Source organism: Plecotus auritus, assembly GCF_963455305.1.
Source record: "Plecotus auritus genome assembly, chromosome: 1".
Taxonomy (NCBI): domain Eukaryota; kingdom Metazoa; phylum Chordata; class Mammalia; order Chiroptera; family Vespertilionidae; genus Plecotus; species Plecotus auritus.
In genome coordinates, this window is record NC_137770.1 from 223,774,659 (window position 1) to 223,799,243 (window position 24,585).

General features: G+C 38.1%; 1 protein-coding gene across 1 annotated transcript in view; it reads left to right on the plus strand.

Moving 5' to 3' along the window:
- TMEM156 (transmembrane protein 156) overlaps window positions 1-24,585 on the plus strand; it is a gene marked incomplete at both ends in the record, with an annotated part of 35,020 nt that continues 10,435 nt past the window's right edge. Inside the window, 5 exons of the mRNA XM_080656572.1 lie at window positions 1-88; window positions 11,435-11,704; window positions 14,486-14,746; window positions 19,672-19,791; window positions 21,851-21,934. Of these exons, the coding sequence (XP_080512698.1) occupies window positions 1-88; window positions 11,435-11,704; window positions 14,486-14,746; window positions 19,672-19,791; window positions 21,851-21,934 (823 nt within the window). The remainder of the gene's footprint in view (window positions 89-11,434; window positions 11,705-14,485; window positions 14,747-19,671; window positions 19,792-21,850; window positions 21,935-24,585) is intronic.

Consider the following 24,585-nt stretch of genomic DNA (forward strand, 5'->3'; position numbering starts at 1 on the left):
ATGACAAAAACAGCCCTCCTTAAATTACTTTTAGCAATAGTGATCACTTTCATTTTAATTTTGCCGGAATATTTCAAGACACCAAAAGGTGAGTATATAATTATAATTTATCTTTTCTTTTTCTTAATTTTAAAAGTGAGGACAGCCAATGGTTATAGGAAATGTCTTCATTTCAGATACATGCTGCATGGGCAGAAGCTCGTCTGAAAAGCTAATACAGGGAGATTGCAACTTCAGTTGACTGTTACATAGCACAGTAACCTTAGTCAGAGCACTTAGTTATTGTAGAATACAATCATGAAATAAAAAAATGAAAAGGTGCCGAAACCGGTTTGGCTCAGTGGATAGAGCGTCAGCCTGCGGACTGAAGGTCCCAGGTTCGATTCCGGTCAAGGGCATGTACCTTGGTTGCGGGCACATCCTCAGTGGGAGGTGTGCAGGAGGCAGCTGATCGATGTTTCTCTCTCATCGATGTTTCTAGCTCTCTATCCCTCTCCCTTCCTCTCTGTAAAATATCAATAAAATATATTTAAAAAAAAATGAAAAGGTAATTTAAAATTTGTGGCCAAGATTTCCAACATTCAGTGTACAGTAATCTCATCACATGATTTTGCTTTTTATTTATTTATTTATTTTTATTGTTTAAAGTATTACACATAGTAGTACATATATCTCCCTTTTCATTATTTTGCTTTTTAAATCATTTTCCTTCAAAACCAGTTTTAAGTATGCGTTTACATTCTGAAATTATTATCGACAGAAAAGGACATTTATTATGTTAAAATGGCTTGTCTTCCTTCCAACACAGATATTTCACACAATAACTTACTATTGCTTTTTGAAAATCAAGAATATTAGCTATTTCAAAATATAATTAGAGTAAGATGGGTGCAAATTTAAGCAGGTATATGGGTGTGAATGTTTGTAACGAGAGAAAAATGGGACAACATGAACTCTGTGGATATTTCAGAGAATTGTGATGATTGCTGAAACTAAGGGTAGGAAAATAATTAGGTGTAAATTTAAACTATTTTTATATGTCAGTAAAAGATTTGAAAATATGTTAATGTGGCTACTTGGATGGTAACTGTGTTCCCTAGCATTTAATAATAAGAAAAAATAAAAAGAAAATGATGTATAATATCATTAAAAGTTATATAAATTTGATTAAAATTAGAAAAAAATATTATAATTTGACTTGCTGCAGTAATTATTGTTGCAAATACGTAATGCTAAATAGACAGATAAAAATATTTTTTTTGGTAAATAAATACCATGATTGTGCAATTTTGTGATCGATTGAATTGTTCAAACTTCTCTTGTTTTTCTGGCATTATGTTGCTTAGATTAAGCAACTATAGTGTATATATATATTTATTTTCCATTTTTTATATTAGTTTCAGGTGTACACCACAGTGGTTAGACAATCAAATACTTTACAAAGTGTTCCCTCTGATATTTCCAATACCAGCCGGGCACCATACATAGTTATTAAAGAGCACATGTTTTTAATTCTTTATTTCACTTAATGCAAATATTAAAAAAATAGAATTGGACTAGAGATAACTATTTAAAATTTTAAGCTATTGTGGGCTGAGAGTAAGCTCATTTAATAATTATCTAAGGTAGGTCATATAGGTATATCTAGCACCTCCAAAAAATCAGGTTGGATCTAATGAAAACTAGGTAATCAGCCTAAAAAAGATTTAATGAAATACTTGCTAATTATTGCTTAATGTTTGTGAACTGATAACAACCAACATTGATATAATTTTTGTTCTCCTAGTTTCCTAACCAATTATATCAGCTCCCAATACTACCTTTACTGCCTCCATAAACTCTAAAGAGCCATTTCTCTTTTCCTGCTTCAAGAACAGCACAGATATTTCCTTGTACTCTTTGGGGTGATGAACTTATTTGGGAATTTTGTTTCAAAGGAATCCTCTGTAGGGCCAATAAACAAAATGTTTGGAAAGCATCGTCTTATCCTGATGTCATTTTCTGGTAGAAGGAATTTTGCACAGATCCACCATAAACAAACATTTCATTACTAGGCAAAATGTTTTACACATACAGTAGTATAAGAGTAATGTTTTAAAAATAGTGTAATAATAATGTTTTATATCTTATACTGGTTTATGGATCACCAGGAATAGTTCCTATCACCTCATGTTATCCATAAGGGCACATAATTGTTTTGCTTTTAAAAAACTTGATATTTTAATAATTTTAAAATCACAATAATACTCAATGTCCTATGAAATGAGTTGACTTGCTAGCCAATATAGTTCATAAAACAAACTCTCTGGTAAAATTACCTAGGTAATAAGCTTACCTAGGTAATAAGCTCAGAGTGTCCCATTAGTGCTAAAATTAACCTTGAGCCCTTCCTGTATAGTCTCACCCTCCCTATCAGTTACTTGTGTCTTTTTTCCCCACTTTTTCTTATGTCCTTTTCACTTTAATTTCTAAGATAAATATTATAAATGATTTTTATTTATAAATTATTCACTGATACCCTGTCTTCGACACGTCAAGTGAATTAAAAAAGAATCTTAATGAGGAATAATGTATTCACGAGGCTTAATAGATTTGATTTGAAAATAACAAACCCTCTGAAGGCCTATGTTAAAAATAGAGAACTGTATTTGATCACTTTTCATCAAGAATGTATCTGAGTCTCTGAATAATCATTACTCAGAATATTCAATTATCATAGCTATACAGTAGAAGCTATTTATTCTAATTTCACCAAAGGAGAGGAACTTTAACGGTGTCTGGGAGTTTTAATGAGTTTGCATTGGCAGGAGAGCTTATTCTAGTACTTGCAGCTTACTTGAAAAGCAGCTTATGCTAAGATTCGGTAGCTAATATAATGACTTGATAGATTTATATTGCATAGAGATAATCTATATATATAAAGCGGTAATATGCTAATTGGTCCTAACGGAGTCCCAGTCACGACTGTTCAACAGGCTGTGCGTGCACAGGAGCTGGTGGTTGGGGATGTGGGTGGGGACTTGCGCCACCCGCTGTGAGGAGGCAGAGGCGTGTGCAGGCCTGCTGTGCCACCTGGCCCGGAGGGGGGTGTCAGGATGGGGGCAGGGCCTCGATGGAGAGCTCTCAGCACTCCTGCGCTGGGGTCTGAAGGCACAGAGAGGAAGGGAGAGCAGATGGGCAGTTAGGGGATTTAGGCCAGGAGGGGTGAGCAGATAGGCAGTTAGGGAGATCAGACAAGGAGGGGAGAGCAGTTAGGGGGATTAGGCTGGCAGGCAGGTGAGGGCTTAGGAGCCAGTGGTTCTGGATTGTGAGACGGATCCCAGATTGGAGAGGGTGCAGGCCAGGCTGAGGGACCCCCTCCCACCCCCGTGCACGAATTTCATGCACCAGGCCCCTAGTAGAGATATAAAAAGGAATGGATATATTTTGATTCAGAGCTTCTTGCAGTTAAGGGAGCTAGGTTTCCCTAAACAATAGACTTAATCAACCTACTTTTGTTGGACAATGTTTACAAGAGAGTGAGACCTGGTTAACGCATACAAATCTCAGTGATCTTTTATTTTTTTTATTCATTCACTTATGAATACTGTTTACCTGTACTAGGAACCCGGGGCTACGAAAATGAAAGGCAGGTCTTCCTTCAAGGAGGTTTCAGTCGGGAGGACTGACTGGTAAATAATTAAATATGATACTGCCATTATTAGATAGCAATGTAAAAAGGTTCAATGTGAACACAGTAAAAGTTGCCTCTGGGCCTGTCTGGGGGAAGATGTTTCTTCCATTTTTGTTGCCATGGGAAATAACTCCCAGATTTCAAATGATCACCCAATATTTTTCCTTACCTGCTTGCAGAAGCACTTTCTAAGAGAAGCAATTATTATTGATTTTCAAATAAAATGTACTCATATAAATATCTCAGAAATTCTTGAAACCAGAGGTAGTAATGAGTTACGCAAGTGTATTCCTGATGATTTGTCACAGTGTGGGACAGGAATAGTGCAGATGAAAACACCTCAAACCTAATTTTATCTAGCTGTTTTGACTTCCTCACTAACTTTTAAGAGCCAAACTGACATAAACAATGTTTGCTGGCTTTAATTTCCTCTTCCATTTCACACTTTCTGATGGAAATGGTGGTATAAGGAGCAGTGGAGTTGAAGAAAACAAAGGATAAAGGAACTTTAAATACTTATGAACTCAAGGCTAACCCCTGAAGTATCTGAGCATATGTACTACACATTACTTACGTCTGGGTATAAAAAAGTGTTAAGGCTATCCACAATGAATTTGCCTGAAAGTGTTATCCCACTTCTCAAAAATGGGCTCTTTAATTTCTTCTTATTGTCTGGCTTATTAAAAATTTAACTGTAGCCGAAACAGGTTTGGCTCAGTGGATAGAGCGTCGGCCTGCGGACTGAAGGGTCCCGGGTTCGATTCCGGTCAAGGGCATGTACCTTGGTTGCGCGCACATCCCCAGTGGGGAGTGTGCAGGAGGCAGCTGATCGATGTTTCTCTCTCATCGATGTTTCTAGCTCTCTATCCCTCTCCCTTCCTCTCTGTAAAATATCAATAAAATATATTAAAAAAAAATTTAACTGTAACCCCCAATAAGGTTTGGGATATAGTTTTTTTTTTTTTTTTTAAATATATTTTATTGATTTTTTACAGAGAGGAAGGGAGAGGGATAGAGAGTTAGAAACATCGATGAGAGAGAAACATCGGTCAGCTGCCTCCTGCACACCTCCTACTGGGGATGTGCCCGCAACCAAGGTACATGCCCTTGACCGGAATCGAACCCGGGACCCTTGAGTCCGCAGGCCGACGCTCCATCCACTGAGCCAAACCGGTTTTGGCTGGGATATAGTTTTGTGACTATTTAAATTAAAAAAAATTAACAAATAGTTATACATGTACCAGGTAGTATACCAAGTACTTTTAATAAAATGTCTCATTTCAAGTCATTAAATATTTAAGCTCAGTCACAATGAAGCATCTTTCTAAAGAGACTATTCTGAAAATCTTCAGAAAGAAGGAATAGAACTTGATGGGTAATTTCACTTCATTGTGAGATTTTACTTCTCCCTGAATTTTATGAATATTTATAGTTTTTAAATGGCTACTAATGGACACAATATTTTTTTCATATATATTTTAGACAATAAGTACTGGCAAAAAAAAAATACCGCGGAATATAGTGCTTTTTCACTGGTTTGGGAGGATTGGCCTCATTGTCTCATCTATTAGGTTACAATACCAACAACCCTTACTTGGGATGGTTTCTAACTGCTTGTCTCAATGAACTGGGGGACAAATGCTCTCTCTCTCTTTTTTTTTTAAATAGAAAAATATGACTTTCTCTAAAACATGAATATGGTAATATATCTCCCCCTTGCACTGCTCTTTCTTTTCTTCATAGACCTATCACCTATATAATTTACTTATTTATTGTATATATTTTTTGTTGTCTGATTTCTCTAAGTGGAATGTAAACTCCATGAAAATGAGGTTTCTGCCTGTTTTGTTCATATTTCAAGCACTTAGGAGGCAGTATTTGTTGACTGAGTGAGTTTTCCAAGTCATATTGTAAAGCAACTAAAAAGCGAACATTCTTGAAGGAAGCATTTCTCATCTGATCTTCACAACCATCTTTTGATTTAGGCAGGCCAGGCATTGCTATCCTCCTCTTACATGCTTGAAACACAAAATGTCATCACAAATCTAGAACTTTTAGATTTTGAAATTTATTTCACAGAATTTTTTTTTACTTAAAAATAATGTGCCAAAGCAACAAATGAACAAACAACACTGACAGACACACAACAGTATGGTGGTTACCAGAGGGAAATGGGAGTGGGGTGTTGCAAAGGGTAAAGGGGGTCAAATATATGGTGGCAGAAGGAGACTTGACTTTGGGTGGTAAACACACAATGCAATATACAGGTGATGTATCATAGAATTGTGCACTTGAAACATATGTAATTTTATTGACCAATGTCATCCCAATAAAGTTCATTAAAAATGATATGTGTCTCTTTACCTTGAATCATTTTTCTACCATTTTTCCCCCCACGGAGAATTTCACAATGTGTTTCTGTCCCTGGCTTTGACATGTAAAACCAGCAGTCTCTTTCTTCTGTCCCAAACCTGCCTTTCACACACTGCTACCATTAGCTAAAAGTAACCCCAAACTTTTCCCCTTACCCCCAGGAAATATTTCAAATGATCTCCCTCTAATGTTCTGTGAATAAATCCATATCCTATCTAGACTCCCTTGTCCCTGACCTGGTCAACATGGTAGATGTTAACACATCATGGCGGTTTTCACCCTTTCTCACTCAGTATTACTAAAGAAGTATCAGCATCGGATCCAAAATGGAAATACAATTGAGTTTTTGCTACTGAAATTGATACTCTTTTGAGTCTATGCCAATTGTTACAGAGGCAGACCTGTGAGCAAAGGAAATGACATGTTAACCAATGTCTGCAAATTAGGCAGCAAAACCATATACTCTCTCCTCTCCTGGCAGCTAATATTTTTAAATTGCTGAATACCCAATAACGATGCAAGATCGTCAGCAGCAATTGGCTATGCTTTGTTTTGCTCTGCTTTTGAAAGACATAACTTACATATAATAAAATGGAAAAGATCTTAAATGCTTAGTTTCATGAATTTTGACAATGGTATGCACCTATGTAACTGCCATCCCCACATAAATTATGGATTTTCAGCACTCCTAGAGCGATTTCTTCTGCCTTTTCCTGTCAAATCTCCTCCCACCCCCAAGGCAACTTTCTGACCTGTGTCATCATAGTATAGTTTTGTGCTTTCTTATGCTTCATATAAATGGAATAATCACACAGTATCTATTTTTGGTCTGGCTTCTTTAGCTTAGCATAATGTTTTGAGATTCATCCATGTTATTGAGTATACCAATAGTTCCTTTGCTAAATAGTCCATTGTATAAATGCACTAAATTTGTCTATTGGCTTGTTTCCAGTTTGTGGCTATTATAAATATGCTATTATGAACATTCTTGTGGAAGTTTTTGTATGAATATATGTTTTCATTTATATGAGGAAACTAGTAGTAGAATACCTGAGTATATTTAATTTTATAAGAAATCACTAAATGCTTCTCAAAAATGGTTGCACTTAGCTATGTTTCTAGTGGAAAAAATTTCTTATTTTTCCTAGTGTACATTTAATATTCTGGAGCAATAACTCAAAAATATGTATTGTCTGAAATAATTCGTGCTTTTTCCAAAGTTCCCTGATAGCTAGTTAACAGAGCAATAGCTCAGGTATTGGGGAAATATGACTTGACACAGAGTAGTTTTTGGAGTTCTTATCGTCTGTCTGTCAAGCAGTGAAGGTTTTATTATAAATTCTCACATATTTTTGAAGGTCAACAGAGAGTTGAGACTTCTCTTTTTATAGCCCTATCTTGAAAAACATTCCTAGCACAATAAAAAGTAAAATAAAATGTGAGTTAAAACATATTTAAAAATTAAAAAAATACATAGTTGAACTGATAAGAAAACTTCTCAAAGGGGAAAAATGACTAAAAATTATAAATCCAGATGGATAAGCAACAGTGAACAAATTGGTCACTTCAGGGGCATCTACCAATTCCTGGTGGTCTGGAGTCTCAGTGTCATGGGGCCGTAAGTGGAGGACAGGGACACTGAAAGAAGACTGAAAGGATTATTTTCAGTTTTGCATTATACATAAAAAAGCTGCCATGAAAATTCATTTACAGGTATTTGTGTGAACACGAGTTTTTATTTCTCTTGTGTATATTCCTAGGAGTAGAATTGTTGGGTGATAAGCTAAGTGTATATTTAATTTAAATAAAATGAAAATCTGTTTTCCAAAGTGGTTGGACTATTGTACAGTCCCACCATGTATGATCATTATAGTTCATAGCAGCATTATTCAGAACAGCAAAAAATAGAAACACCCAAATGTCCACGGTCAGAGAATGAATAAATTGTGATACATTCATTCAAATGAACACCACAAAGAATTAACTACAGCAACATGACTAAGACATATTAGGCAGAAAAAGCAAGTCAAAGGTAATACATATAGCATATTCTATATATATGTACATATTTCTAAAATATGCTAAAAAGCAATGTTATTTGGAATATATACATTTTTTTAAAAATATGTATTTTATTGATTTTTTACAGAGAGGAAAGGAGAGGGATAGAGAGTTAGAAACATCGATGAGAGAGAAACACCAATCAGCTGCCTCCTGCACACCTCCTACTGGGGATGTGCCCGCAACCCAGGTACATGCCCTTGACTGGAATCAAACCTGGGACCCTTCAGTCCGCAGGCCGACGCTGTATCCACTGAGCCAAACCGGTTAGGGCGGAATATATACATTTTTGAAAGATGCTATGATAAAGCAAAGGGGTGGTACACACAAAATTCATGATAGTGGTTAACCTCTGGGAAAGAAGTTGTGTGTAGGCATGGGAAGGGTAGGGTGCCTCAAAGATGTTGGTAATATCCTGTTTCTTAATCTGTGTGATAGATACATGGTGTTTATTTTTATTATTATTTAATTGGCACAATACATTTTATATATACTTATATATGATTTGTTATAATGAAAGTTAAAAAAGAAAATAACTTTCATAACTTCACCATGATGTGCCAAAAAGAAAATAAAGATCGTCCATGATTCTTAAAAAAAAAAAAAATAACTGACCTGGGCATTTGTCCTATACAGTAATGTGTTTTCCTGATACTATTTAGCATTCTGTATACTTCCTCTGAGAGATGGCAGTCCTAGTAGTGGAGTAATTCTGGTATGCATTTCTATCTCTGGGAGTGAGAATTTAGATGCCTGGTTCCCAGCAACATTAATGGCAGTAGTTAAAATCATAAATCCTTTTTCATGGTGATGAAATTATAGCCCATCTGATAACAAAAAGATTGAGTAGAATTCATTTATTTCTTAAAATTATACCAGGGAAGGATATGTCCTCTACTTATTTTCCAACTGAATTATTTAAAACCAAGGTTTAAAAAACATCATAAAATGACCTTATAACCAAATGTAAATTCTAAGAAGCCCAGTTGGTCTCTTATTGAATAAGGCTGCAATATTGACAGTAAAATTTCTCTATCTCCCTTCTAGTTCATAGCATAAAACTATAAATTCAAAACGTTGAAAATTTCATGAGTTGAAAAATTCCAGAGAGGAAAGTAGAAAGACGGCAAGAAATAAGTTTTCCGTGTATTTTGCTAACACAAAAAAGCTAGAGTTCTATCAGATAGTGTATTTCTATCTCCCTCCTGGGACATTGTTATTGAAGACAATGTTTCAAAAAAAAATTAGTTACTATTTGATTACATCTTTGTTTACAAATAAATTATAAAATTGTGTATTTGAGTAAATTATCCTTCCCCAAAAAATCTTTATAGCAACTCAAGTATGAAATGTGTTTGTAGCTGGAAATCTCATGTGAATTATCACGGAAGCAATTTCAAATGCATAAGGTAATGAGCCTTTAATTTATTACATAATAAAAATATCATCATCAGTAATGAAACACTTATGAATTAAGATTAAAGTACAAATTCCAGAAGCAAAAGAAAATTTTAATATTAATCAATAGCTTCATTTTCTTTTACGTTAGAACCAAGATGTATGACTAGAAGTAATCATTCTAAAAAAAATGGAGTAATTCTTCTATTGTACTCCACATTATTTAGAAAATTTAAAAAATATAGTATGTTGCCCTAACTGGTTTGGCTCAGTGGATAGAGTGTCGGCCTGCGGACTGAAAGGTCCTAGGTTCGATTCCGGTCAAGGGCATGTACCTTGGTTGCGGGCACATCCCCAGTAGGAGGTGTGCAGGAGGCAGCTGATTGATGTTTCCCTCTCATCAATGTTTCTAACTCTCTATCCCTCTCTCTTCCTCTCTGTAAAAAATCAATAATATATATGTATATGTTTATAGTATTTTGCCCTATATGATTATATGAAATATAGGTAAAGACATATAATGGTAGAATTGAGCATGTTATTTATTTTCTTATACTGGCAAATGAGAGTCAGATGGGAATATCTGAAAGAGGATATTCCTTAGTTGAGCACTACTGCTAAGCTAAGTAGGGATTTCTGATTTTCATATAGTGACCTTTAATTACTTGTGTGAATTAAATCATAGACAATTCTATCCTAAATTAAGGATGAATTTTTAATTTTTACTTTGGAACATGGGTCTGAATTTTAAATAATATACATTTGTACAAATTTCAGAAGTGTTTTCATATGTGCTATACCACTTGATGCTACTATAACCCCATGAGGTTAGCAGAATCTAGTTATTATCTCTATTTTGCTGATGAGAAAATGAGACTCATGGAGATTAAATTGTTCAAGTATCTTGGCTAATGACAGATACAGCACTAGAGTCTTTCTGTCTTTTCTTTTGAATTTGATGTTTTTTTTTTCTATTTATACCACCATTTCCATATCAGATGTTTGTCTTCAGACAAAAAATACAAATCATGTCATCCTGTTGAGTTTCATCTTTGGAGGTTCAGGCAGGTTGAATAATGACCACCCAAACATATTAGGTATTAAAACCTAGAACCTGTGAATGCTACCTTATAAGGAAAAAGGGTCTTTACAGATGAGACTAAGTTAAGGATCTTGAGATGGGGAGATTATCCTGCACTATCCAAGTGAACCCTAATCCAACCATCTGTCCTTATAAGAGAGAGGCACAGGGAGATTGGACCCAGACAGAAGAGTAGAAGACAGACATAGGAAAGGCAATGCGACCCCACGGGCTGAGTTTGAAGCGCTACAGCTGCAAGCCAAGGAATGCCCGCAGCCACCAAAAGCTGGAAGAGGGGCAAGGAACAGATTCATCCCCTTCTGGGAGTGTGGCCTTGTAGATACCTAGATTTCAGACCAGTATAACTGGTGTTGAACTTCTGGCCTTTAGAACTGTAAGAGAATGAATTTCTTATTTTAAGCCACCCAGGTTGTGGTACCTTGTTACACAGCCCTTGGAAACTAATAGAGATACTATACTGTTCATATTTTCCATTCCCCATTCAGCTCCATGCAATTGACTTGAACCTCCCGTGTAGAACAGATGGATTCAGAGCAGCCTAGGGCTTGTCCATTAGAACTTTTCCAGAAGAGAGAATGATTAAAATGCTAGGGTTTCCAAGCACTTTGTTACAAGGACTGTTTGCTGAAAATTAATAGGGAATGTTGATAACTTTTAAAAAGAAATGTTTAAATGGAGTAGCTATTGTTAACTCATGTAAAAACAAAATCTTGTCACTGATAAGAAATGTACTGAATCTGCCTAAGAAAAACTGGGAGCTATTATTGTGTGTTTATTTGAAAAATTCAAACTTTCACAGTAAAGAAAGTTTTTGTTTTCTTTTATAGGAAACATTTTGGAGCTATCATGTCTGGAAGTGTGTTTACAACCTAATCTTACCTATTCATTCTCTTCCTTAAATTTTCCTGTTGTGACTTTTCTGCAACGAGTAAGGGAGACTCAGACTATGATGGGAATTTTTCTAAATCACTCCAACTTTCAAAACTTCACCAGGATATGCCATGACATCACAAGTGAATTTAAAATGTGCTCCTCATGTTTGGTTTGTGAGTCCAAAGGAAACATGGAATTTATTTCTCAGGAACAAACATCAAAAGGTAAATTCAAAGGGAAAGTGAGAATAAAATGTATCAAGGACAGATGACCATATTCTGTTAAAAAAGGTATTAACAATATATTCAAATTTTAAGTCCCTGGAGTGGCTCTTGATGACTGACGTGAACGCCTTTGAGATATTAATTGTTCTTGGTTTACTTTGATTTATCAAAAAAAAAATATCTATTCAAAATATCGATGCCACTGTAATTCACAAAGATTTGATGGTTAAAGAATTATTTAACATGCTTTTTTTAAAGATACTGAATTTAAATAAATGGATTTTAAAATGTGAATTAAAAATTCTAAATAAACTTGTAGGTTCTCACAGTAAAAAAAAGTCACACTTTGATTCTCCAAGGAGTCATTGAATTCTTGATACATTTATAACTCTTCCTGCTTAACATTTATCCACTATATATGAGCTGTCTTTTTACTTGTCTAAATATCCAGTGAGCCTGTTGATGCCAAGGTCTTTGTCTTTGTTCACTAGTGTATTTTTATATCTTAGCATAATGTCTGACATTTGGCACTCAATAAGTATTTGTTTAATGAATGAATGAACAAATAAATAATAACTACATATCACCTGTAGTGTCTAATTGAACCTTACATTTATTATGTGATCAATATATATTTTTAATTAAATGCTATGAATTTGAATCATTGAGAAATTAAATAATTCACTTATAATCACAAAATATATTGGTTGCCTCAAGCCTAAGCATAAAAATGATTGCTTATGCCGATTTAGCAAGATTGCCTTTTATTTGTTTTATATTGGCATTTTCCTCATCCTTTAGAAATGGGAACAAGGCGGGGGAGGATGAGGGGACATCTGTAATAATGCCAACAATAAAAAATTGGGAACAAGATTTCTTGTCATTGACTTTTGATGAAGTACAATAGACATGTCTTCTTCTGAGTTCTTATTCAAGTAGTGCTATAACTATTGGAGGGTTTGGGGTCAAATCACCAGAAAGCAAAATAGGGAAATACCTTTATGATATCAAAGAACTAGAAAATGCTTCAAGGGTTGGTAGCTCACAAGTGCTACTTCTCTGCCTCTTTGAAAAGTGAAAACAGTGCATTGACAAGTTCTCTTAGTTGCTACAGCTGTGTAACAAATCATTCCAAAACTCAGTGTCTTAAAACAACAGCAATCTTCCTTCCTTCCTTCTATCCTTCCTTCCTTCCTTCCTTCCTTCCTTCCTTCCTTCCTTCCTTCCTTCCTTCCTTCCTTCCTTCCTTCCTCCCTCCCTCCCTCCCTCCCTCCCTCCCTCCCTTCCTTCCTCTCCTCCTCCTCCTCCTCCTCCTCCTCCTCCTCCTCCTCCTCCTCCTCCTCCTCCTCCTCCTCCTCCTTCTCCTCCTCCTTGGTGGGCCAGGGATTCAGAATGGGCATAACTGGGCATTTCTGGCTAGGAGCATTTCATACTGTTGGGGTAAGACAGTGGCGAGCTAAAGCAGAGGGGCTGAGCAGCTAGAGACAGGTGGGCATTTCTCTCTCTTCAGGTTTTTTATCAGAATGTTCTACGTGGTCTTTCCCTGAGGGCTAGTTTGGGTTTCCTCACAGCATGATGACCTTAAGTTGTTGAACTGGTACATAGTGGTTCAAGGCCCCAATATTATGTTCCAGGGAACAAGGTAGATATTGCTTCACTTTTTCTGGCTTTGCCCTGAAGGGTCTCTTCCTCTGAATTTGGTTGGTTACACTTGTCACAAACTCTCCCACCCAGATTCAAGGTGAAAGGTATTAGACCAGCCTTGGGCAAACTACGGCCTGCGGGCCGGATCCGGCTGTTCTATCCGGTTCTCTTGCTCTCCCCTCCGCTCCTTTACTTTGAATTTATATTAGTTCACACAAACACTCCATCCATGCTTTTGTTCCGGCCCTCCGGTCCAGTTTAAGAACCCACTGTGGCCCTCGAGTCAAAAAGTTTGCCCACCCCTGTATTAGACTCTACCTATTTATGGTGCAGTGGTAAAATTTTAAGTTAACATGTATGTGATGGGTTGAATTATGTTGAAGTCCTATCCCCCAGTATCTCAGAATGTGATATTTGAAAATAGGGTTGTTCCAGATGTAATTAGTTAAGACGAGGTCAAAAGGGTGGATTAGGGCCCAATCTGACTAGTGTCCTTATGAAAAGGGGAGATGTGGACACAGACAAGCACACAGATAGAGCTCCATGTGAAAATAAAGGCAGAGATTGGGGTGATGCTTCCACAAGCCAAGGAATGCCAAGATTGGCAGCAGCCACCAGAAGCCTGGAGAGGGGCCTGGCACAGATCTTACCCCTGTAGCCTCAGAAAGAAGCAACTTGGCGAACACCTGAATCTTGAAAGTCTAGCCTTTAAAATTATGAGACAATAAACATCTGTTGCTTAAATCACCCAGTTTACGGTGCTTTGTGCTGGCAGCCCTAGCGAACTAGTGTAATGTGGGATGAGAAATACTGTTGTGACAATGTTGAAAAATAAAATCTGTTCCACAGGTTGTCAGAGAAATATCTGTGTTTTCTTTCAGGTGCTCTGATTCTCTTTCAATCTTACTGTCCCTTGGGTTTCATAATCTTAAAAATATTGGTAGTGCAGGTAACTTCTTGTTTCTACTTTATATATACATACATACATATATATGTATATGTATATATATATATATATATATATATATATATATATATATATATATATATATATGTATATGAAGAGACTTAGTTTTGAATTGTTTTCTTACCAGGTATTACTATTTTGTGAATAACATTTTTCTAATCTCTTTCTAGTTCTTATCATGAGAGGATCCATGGAAGTGAAGGCAGATTACCTTCTTTCACCTTGTCGACATTTTAACCTCACTGTAGCTCCTGCAGTTGACCACTCGGAGGAATGTAACATTACCTGTAACCTAAAAACAGGCACTAGAAGCTCAGCAGTTATGGAGGAAGAGCCAACCAAGGACAAGTCTATGAACCAAACTTGTGGAATTATGAATTACTCGAATAACTGTGTACACATTTCTTTGCACCTAGAAATGGATGTAAAAAGTAAGTTTTAAAGGAAATTAGAGGGAAAAGAGAAATTATACAAGGGCTATCACATTAACTTCACTGAAAGTAAAATCATTGAAGAATAATTTTATTGATGAAATAATATGGCTAGAAAAATGTTAGCTATTTTATCTGTGTTTTTTTTTAATTTTTTTCAAAATGTGATATTTATGGGACCCAACCCTACCACGAGGCAGAAGAAGCATCTAGGGGTGGTGATTTGAGGGTCACTAGAAAGACTCTCTGCCCTAGAAAAAAATTTGAACATGCCTATTAGCTGTGCTTGAAGCAATACTACCACACTTGGGTATGCAAGGGTGAGATTTATTTTTTTTTAATTTATTTTTTATTTTTTTAAAAATAAATCTTTATTCAGATTATTACAATTGTTTCTCCTTTTTCCCCCCATAGCTCCCCTCCACCCGGTTCCCACCCCACCTTCTGCCCTTACCTCCCCCACACTGTCCTCATCCATAGGTGTATGATTTTTGTCCAGTCTCTTCCTGAACCCCCCATACCCCTTTCCCCCTGAGAATTATCAGTCCACTCCCTTTCTATGCCCCTGATTCTATTATATTCACCAGATTATTCTGTTCCTCAGGTTTTTAATTCACTTGATTTTTAGGTTCACTTGTTGATAGATATGTATTTGTTGTTCATAATTTTTCTCTTTACTTTTTTCTTCTTCCTCTTCTTTAAGAATACCTTTCAGCATTTCATATAATACTGGTTTGGTGGTGATGAACTCCTTTAGCTTTTTCTTATCTGTGAAGCTCTTTATCTTCCCTTCAATTCTGAATGATAGCTTTGCTGGGTAGAGTAATCTTGGTTGTAGGTTCTTGCTATTCATCACATTGAAAATTTCTTGCCACTCCCGTCTGGCCTGCATAGTTTCTGTTGAGAAGTCAGCTGACAGTCGTATGGGTGCTCCCTTGTAGGTAATTAACTGTTTTTCTCTTGCTGCTTTTAATATTCTCTCTTTGTCTTTTGCTCTTGGCATTTTAATTATGATGTGTCTTGGTGTGGTCCTCTTTGGATTCCTTTTGTTTGGGGTTCTGTGTGCTTCCTGGACTTGTAAGTCTATTTCTTTCACCAGGTGGGGGAAGTTTTCTGTCATTATTTCTTCCAATAGGTTTTCAGTATCTTGCTCTCTCTCTTCTTCTGGCACCCCCATAATTCTGATGTTGGTACGCTTGAAGTTGTCCCAGAGTCTTCTTACACTATCTTCAATTTTTTGGATTTTTTTTTCTTTTTCGGTTGAGTGTTTTTTGCTTCTTTGTATTTCAATTCTTTGACTTGATTCTTGTGTTCCTCTAGTCTGTTGTTGGGTCTCTGTATAATATTTTTTATTTCAGTCAGTTTATGTTTAATTTCTAGTTGGTCCTTTTTCATATCTTCGAGGGTCTCGTTATATTTATCGGCCTTTTCTAGGATATTCTTGAAAAGCCTTATAACCGTGGTTTTGAATTCTATATCCAGTCGTTTGTTTTCCTCCATTTCTTTCGTTTGTGATCTGTTTCTTTGACGCCGCATTTTCACTACTTCCCTGAGTTGGTAGGGTAGATTTGTGTGCTAGGTTTCCTATATGGCCCAGTGGATCGGCCTCCCCAGTTAACCTGAGGTGGACACTCTTGGTGCACCCCTTTGTGGACTGTGTGTACAGCCTTGTTGTAATTAAGTCTTGATTGTTGTTGGTATCACTGGGAGGAATTGACCTCCAGGCCAGTTGGCTGTAAGGATCAGCTGTGTCTATGCTGGGAGAAGTTCGGTGCTGGAGACAGCCTTATAGGATTAGACTTGCCAAATTGCAATAGCCTCTGTGCTCAGCTTGGATGGGGTGGAGTCTCAGGGCGGAGCAAACAGTCTTGGCTTCCCGTCAGCCTTGCCCTTGTGCACACGCGCGCGCCTTCAGACCTCTGCCTTCCCCGCTCCCGAGTCTCCGCCCGGGTGAGATTTATTTTAAAATGTAAATATCCATGTACATTGTGATATGCTATTAACATCTTACTTTGAATTGATTTAACATGTCCTCTTAGAGCTGAGAACCAGGCCTGCATAAATGGGATTTTTTTCTTTACTGATTAAGGTATTACATATGTGCCCTTATTCCCCCCATACCCTCACCCCCCTGGTGTCTGTGTCCATTGATTAGGCTTATATGCATGCATACAAGTCCTTTGGTTGATCTCTCCCCCTTACCATAGCTAAATGGGATTTTTGATGTGAAGCGGAGAAGATAGGCAGGATGCAGATTAAGCACTTTGGTTCACTGGAGGAATTGGGGGAATGTAGGAGCCAAAAGACAAAACTTACATATATCTTAGTTCTGCTTAAGGCCGATTAACTTCCTGCTCACCCTCTTCTGATCGACCACAATTGATCCTTTTACTAAGCACTGTGCCCTCACTTAGCCACAAAACCTACTCTTGAAGAGCATTTTATGATCTAACCATTTAACGAGTGCCTGCTGTATGCCAAGCAGTGTTCCAGGCACTGGGGACCCAAAGAGAGATGAATGTAAAGCAATCAAGGAGGTCATTCAGTGTGACAGGTGCTATGCTAGAGTAGTCTGCTGTGCTTTTGGAGGTTCCAGATGTCTGGGAGCCTTTCAGATAACTTCAGAATGGTTTTCTAAAATGTTATTTTTGAGGCAAGTATTTTAAAAAATCTTATATTTATTTTAAAGCAAACACAAATATATACCATGTATGCATTTTGAAAGTAAAATACATGATTTCAGAGAAATTTCTCCTGTGAGTTAGTTTGCCCAGGACCCTACAGTTTCTGCAGTTAGTGCATATGTCAAGGTGTGTGTGGTGGTGGGGGGCGGGGGGATGGGAGAGGGTAGGAGAAAGTCCGTTCCTTCTGGTTCAGGTGTGAGGTTGGAAAGTAAGTTTTGGAAAGGCTGCATAGAAAAGGTGACTATGATAAAATCTGAAAGATAAAGAGGTTTGGATTATAGATACTAAAACATTACGTATTTCAATGTACATTTATGTATCCATTTAAATACTTGATGTTCTAAAACATAAAGGAAAAATAAGCATTTCTATTATGATTTTAAGAGGATTTATTTTTGTATTAATGGAAAAATCCATAAATCTAGTCAGAGTGAAATGATAGTTAATTTTTTTTTGGGGGGGGTCCATAATTCAGAAAGATTACAGGGGTACATAAATAGGTAGTTTTATATTCTGGAAAAATGATACCCATTTTGCCATGTGTAGACGATTAAAAAATTATTCGTATTTTACTCTGCTGTGCAAAGACTAATGCGATCTTCTTTAAAAGCCCTATCCATCAGGGAATGAAACGAAATTTAGTCCAATTTGGTAAATTTCCTCTGGAACAATAATTTAAACCATCTCTTTAGATTTTTTTCAGATTCTCGTTTGTTCCCCCTTGGCTCTCTCCCAGGTGGCCGCAGGGATGCAGGGAAGGTGTGTGGCATGGGATGTGGGAAACACATCCCTCTGTGTTCACACTGATGCTATGTTCACACTGGTGGGTGGGCTGGCTGGCTTGGCCTCAACTGTGCACATTTCGCTCTTACAATATAACTTTGGTGAATGCATGGTTCTTCTTTTTTTTTTTTTTAATGGCTTGTCCACTGCCTAGTGACACCTTGGTGGTTGGACCCATCTTGGCTTTTGCTGGCACTGACAATCTTCCATTCTTTTTTTAAAAGAGAGGAAGGGAGAGGGAGAGGGAGAGAGAGAGATAGAAACATCACTGATAGAGAATCATTGATCGGCTGCCTTCTGCGTGCCCCCTTCTGGGTATCGAGACCACAACCTGGGCATGTGTCCTGACAAGGAATCAAACCATGACCTCCTGGTTTACAGGTCGACGCTCAACCACTGAGCCACGCCAGCTGGGCTGACTACATACTTTTATCTTGCTGAGTGAGAAATGCAAGTTTGGCAGCTATCATGGAATGATATTGGGGCGGGGGTGGGGTGGGGCAAGCACTATGTCATCCCAGTCAACTATGACTTTTTTTCATTCAGCTTCTTCTCTAAAGAACTGTTGACTGCCTATGTAATGTACACCTGCCCATGGGGTGAGGGTCCTGTGAAAGGGATACCGAGATCATGAGCACCACAAGGGCAGTCATCCAAGGGTATACACAAGTTATATATCTTGCTAAGTTGAATAAGTACTAGCTGTGTTTTGCGTGCAAGGAAGAGGGCCCAGAGGATGGCTTAGAAAGTCAGTACAGTTGTGTCTTGGACATGATGAGGTTGTCTTCATTTAAGTCACTGATTCCTGGGTCGGCTGGCCAGTGTGTCTCTATGGGACCAAAGGAGACCGTGCTAAACTATTGCTGGACGGTGACCGTCCTCCCCATGTGGCTTCACTGTCATTTGAAGGAAGAAGTTTTTACCTGTATCTTCATTCAGTGTAGGCTGGGATAACTGCATGTTTAATTAATGCATGTGCTTGATCTGAGCATTGCCTTGAGAGCCTGTGTGAAAGGGGAGTCTGATTATTCATCTGCCTGGCTGCTTTCACCTCCCATGCCTCAGCCCAGCCCTTTCTCTTTGTCTGTCTTTACCTTTCTTCCTCATCCTCCTCATACTCAATGCATCTTTGTTGATTTCAGGATATAATTTTTGGCTGCTTGGCTATGTCCTGGTCTTAACCTAGGGATAGAAATGACAGTGAAACTAACACTAGCATAACCTACAAGAAATTAACCCTAGAATTTCAGAACTAAATGGATCTCTGGAAGCCACCTGATCAAGTTTCCTCGTTTAGTACATCAGGGAAGTATTCAGGAGAGCAAATGACCCATAAAGTGATGCTATGTAACTATTTAGCTTTTCAGTTAAGGGCAGACTACATAATAGAACCCAGCTGCACAACCACATAGCCTCTTGTGTATTGTGTCCTTTTATTGTTTTTTTTTTCCTTTGCAGATTTCTCTTGTTCCATGAAGATCACTTGGTATGTGTTAGTAATATTAGTTTTCATATTTTTGCTCATCCTCATTATCCACAAAATACTTGAAGTCCATAGGCGAGAGCAGAAGTGGCAGAGTAAGTATTGAGAAATAAATCCATCATTTGAAATAATCCATTTAGTTTCAAGGAACGCCTAATCTTACCTATAGTTTTTTTTTTTTTTAAGTTCAATTTACCAGTTACTGAGCACCTACTGTGTGTAAGTGGCGATTCAATAGGGAGTGGTGATAAAGAATGTTAGCGTTGGAGCTCTAAGTTAAGGTGATGAGTGGGAGGGGGAGCCAATCTTTAATGAGTGTGAGTATGTCAGTAGATTTTTGGCTGGGCTGACCTAAAATGTGGAACTGGAAATCAAGACAGTAGGGATGATACTAAAATATTTATTTATTTATTTATTTATTTATTTATTTATTTATTTATTTATAAATATATTTTATTGATTTTTTACAGAGAGGAAGGGAGAAGGATAGAGAGTTAGAAACACTGATGAGAGAGAAACATCAATCAGCTGCCTCTTGCACACCCCCCTACTGGGGATGTGCCCGCAACCAGGGTACATGCCCTTGACTGGAATTGAACCCAGGACCCTTCAGTCCACAGGCCGAAGCTCTATCCACTGAGCCAAACCGGTTAGGGCTGATACTAAAATATTTAATAACTAATAAGATGGTCACCTATCAGGGTGGACACTGAATGTGAACTATTGCCATAGTCCTACTGGTGTGTACCCATGCATATATGTGCCCTGCTGGTGTGTATCCATCCATATACTGCCACTACGAGTGCGTGCCCATGAATATACTGGTTGAATATCAGGCCTGATCGAAAGTAGTGGTCTCTTAAAGACAAGAGAAAAATGTGTCATTATGAGACAAGAGAAAAATGTGTCAGTATGAGACTAGTCTTTGGAGATAGGTGGATACGTTAGAATCCTAGTGCCACCACTCACTAGTTATGTGACTTTGAGCAAGTTGCTTACTGGATCTGAGTGTTTTTTCCTCTGTAAAACAAGGCTAGTCACCATTACCACACAGGGTTGAAGTAAGCATTGAACGAAAGAGATTGCGTAAGAAATTTAACACAATGTTGAGCATGGCAATGCTCAATAAACAAGAGTAGTATCGTGCTGCTTATATTATTTCCCAAGGCTCTTATGTTCTTCACCAGGCAAGGCTGTTAGTCATTTCAGGAGCCAAACAAATGGTTGCCTCTAGGCTTGAGTGCAAGTGCCATTAATTCTTTCAACTAAATATTTGTTGCAGATATTTCTGAGAGCACTTTCATATCAAGTCTTGTCATTGATACCTTATACGTAAGACCCCTAATGCATTGGTGAATGATCATAATATTGTATATTTGTAGAGTAACATTCTCACAAGATTTTTCACTAGATTCTCAAAGCATGAAAACAGGGTATGTGCTATTATTTTTATTTAAAAAAAACACAACAATGACCCTGAGCCTCAGGGAGGTTAAGTGTTCTGTCCAGAGTTATGTAACTAATAAAATGTCAGCATTAAGAATCAGGGTCTTTCTAGTTTTGAAAATTATATTATTTTAAATAAATGTATGTTATGGCAAATGGTGCTTAGTTTTGAGTTTTTAAAGTCTATTTTCCCATATGATAACATACTAAGAAAGAGAGATAGAAACCAGAAAGAAAATGGGTCTAGAAAGAGACTAATAGAGAAGATTGACATTGAGTTCTTATGAACATCGACCCACATGACAGGCTTAATAGCTTTCAAAGGCTTGCTTTATAAATCCAAGCATGTACAGTAATAAAAAGTCACATCATTTAGGGTATTAAATGTCAAATAATAATATATTCTGTATATGATACCTATGTATATATAATAATATAAATAAGGTAACATTCTATACACAAGAGCTGGGCTTTTCATTAGGGAGATGGCATATGGCATTTATGGCAGCGGAGAAGCCACTGGTTTTAGAAAGAACCTGTATTTGTTCATGAAAAACAACTTAAGAAAAAGCTCTTTATGTCTTGCCATTCCAGGCCCTGTTGTGAATGGCCCATTTTCCTTGGTAATCCTTGGACTCAACATGGGGAATATATTTTAAGAATGTGCTTGGTTACCATCTAAATATTTCATTTCTTTTCTTGGAATAGGTCATAAATACAAACCTGCATCTGTTCTCTTAAGAAGAAGTGATTCGGAGAAACTGCGAACATTGGAAATGCGGGTAATTTCAGGTGAGCTCTGTGACATGCAAACAGAACACTGCTCAGCAAATTCCAAAACTTCACCCTTTCAATATTAACTCAAGATCACGAGATCTGAGCTCGTGTAAATTAGCCTTGTATCTGGAAGAAAGGAACCATGGGCAAATGATATCTAGTTTAATATGTCTTATTATCAGGGGACAGTAACAATCAAAACTACCTCCTTAAATAATGGCAAGTTTGCTCAGTTGGCAAGAAGAAATTCATGTAGGTAGGCAGAGGAGAAAAAGCAATCAGGGATAAGTCTCAGATTTATTTTTAAATGAGACAAGATACCATTATTTCTCAGAACTGCAAGAAGTAATTGCAGAGCGGGCCTGGCTCTTGCTGGAGCCTTTACTTAGCAGAGGGTGTCATTGTGCAGAGAGCTTCTAATAGCCCCAATTAAAAAGAACCCTGTCCTCTCCCGAGAAATAGAAGTGGAGTAAGGGGATCCTCATTAGAGCAGCAAGGGGGCTGTTAGCACAGACACTGTAGTTCCAGCTCCTTCTTCAAACTGGGAAGCTTCCTTCTGAATTCAAGCTGTCAAATCATATTAAAAAGAAAGTGGCAGACTATGACAGGGGCAAAGGCCTCTTCTTCGTCAGGGAGAAATAATATCCTTGCGTTGCTGAAAACCACAGGATTACGAGTTATATAACTATATCTCCTCATGCACAGCCAGTGAGCAGACTTCTTCGTGCTTTGTGAGAAGTTACATAAGGAAACTTCATGTCTGGCGTGTAAACCGTTTCCAAAGCTGAAAGAAAATTGAACAAATCCTGGGCCCCCCACTGCAGCTGCATCTGTAGCCACGTGGAGATTTGCACAGCATTTCACTGGGGACTATGCTCCTGAGGTTTTCTTAGCTATTTAAGTTAGCAGGTACTCAGCCCCTAGCTTGAGGAAAAATTGGACTGGGTGCACCAAAAGAGCTCACTTTTATTTTAATTAATTAATTAATTAATTGAATATTTTACTGATTTCAGAGAGAAAGGGAGAGGGAGAGAGAGATAGAATCATCAATGATGAGAGAGAATCACTGACCAGCTGCCTCCTGCACATCCACACACTGGAGATCAAGCCCGCAACCTGGGCATGTGCCCTGACCAGGAATCAAACCATGACCTCCTGGTTCATAGTTCGATGCTCAACCACTGAGCCACGTCAGCTGGGCCAAAAGAGCTCACTTTAAAAATATATACATATTTTCTAATCTCAGCATTAGGAGTAAAATTATTAACCTACTAGAGGCCCAGTGCATGGATTTGTGCACATTGAAAGGAAATTAATTAGAAGGTGGTCAGCAGGGAGGGACTGGGCGAGATGGGCTGGACACGCCCTGGAACCAATCTCCCATGGTCCCTCCTTGGCCGGCCACATCTGGGACGGCGTGCCAGGGCTTGAAGGGCGTCTACAGAATGAGTGGGGTCCCTCTGGCAGGTGGGGTCCCTCAGCCTGGCCTGTGGGGATTGGGCTAAAACCTGCAGTCTGACATCCCCCAAGGGGTCCCAGAGTGCGAGAGGGCACTCTGCAAAGTTGCTGTCTCTTGGCAGCTCCTGCGTTGAGCATCTGCCCCCTGGTGGTCAGTGCTCATCATAGCTACCTGCTGGTCGGCCGGTTGGCTGGTCGGCCCGGTTGCTTAGCCTTTTATATTATAGATGGCTAAAAATAAGCATTAGCTAAATAGTCACTGGATACTAGCTAACAGTAGGGGAAGTTGATGGAAATTTTGGGTGGTCAGTGACAATTTTGTTTGGTTAATGAGATAAAAATCACAGGGCTGTTTCCAAAGACAAAATTAACTTTTTAAAAATATATATATTTTATTGACTTCCGAGAGGAAGGGAGAGGGGGAGAGAAAGATAGAAACATCAATGATGAGAGAGAATCATTGATCGGCTGCCTCCTGCAAGCCCCACACTGGGGATCTAGCCTGCAACCCGGGCATGTGCCCTTGATCGGCATCAAACCTGGGACCCTTCAGTCTTCAGGCCGACGCTCTCCACTAAGCCAAATCGGCTAGGGCCAAAATTAACTTTAAAGAGAGAAAATGGCATTTCCCCCTGGTGTCCCCTCTCACCCAGTACACACACCTGACATCCATACACCAGGAATGTTTTAGCCCGGCTCCGTAGGGCTTTTGCTTGCTTTAGGGACTCCCAATCCTTTCTCTTTTCAAGTTGAAATTTTGAGCACTGCAACCAAGAAAAGTCAATAGTTGTCCTGTCAACATAGACAATGGGGAGAATCACAAATTTAAAGTTCTGGCTAACCACAGGACTAACCACACACTGTTTATGAGCCTGTGATTTTCATTCACCAGAGAAACCTGCCTCAGCCACCCTTTCCCTTTAATAGCTCTCACTAAAAATCCTCTGGCTTTATTACCAGGTATATAATATTAATGTTTAGAGCAGGTCAAGGGATGGTGGCCTGTTTTAAAATGAAGAGTCCTTTTGAGGCTTAGCTTCTTAAAAGGGAGAAGAAGCAGATTCCTTCCTGTTATTTATATTCCTTTAACCTAAATGCAATTTTTCCTCCTCCCATTATAAGTTGCTCTTTCTGAGAGAGAAATGGAAAGGAAATAATGTCTCCCTCGAGTGCTGTTTTTAAGGCCTCTCTTTGGAATGATGGATTAT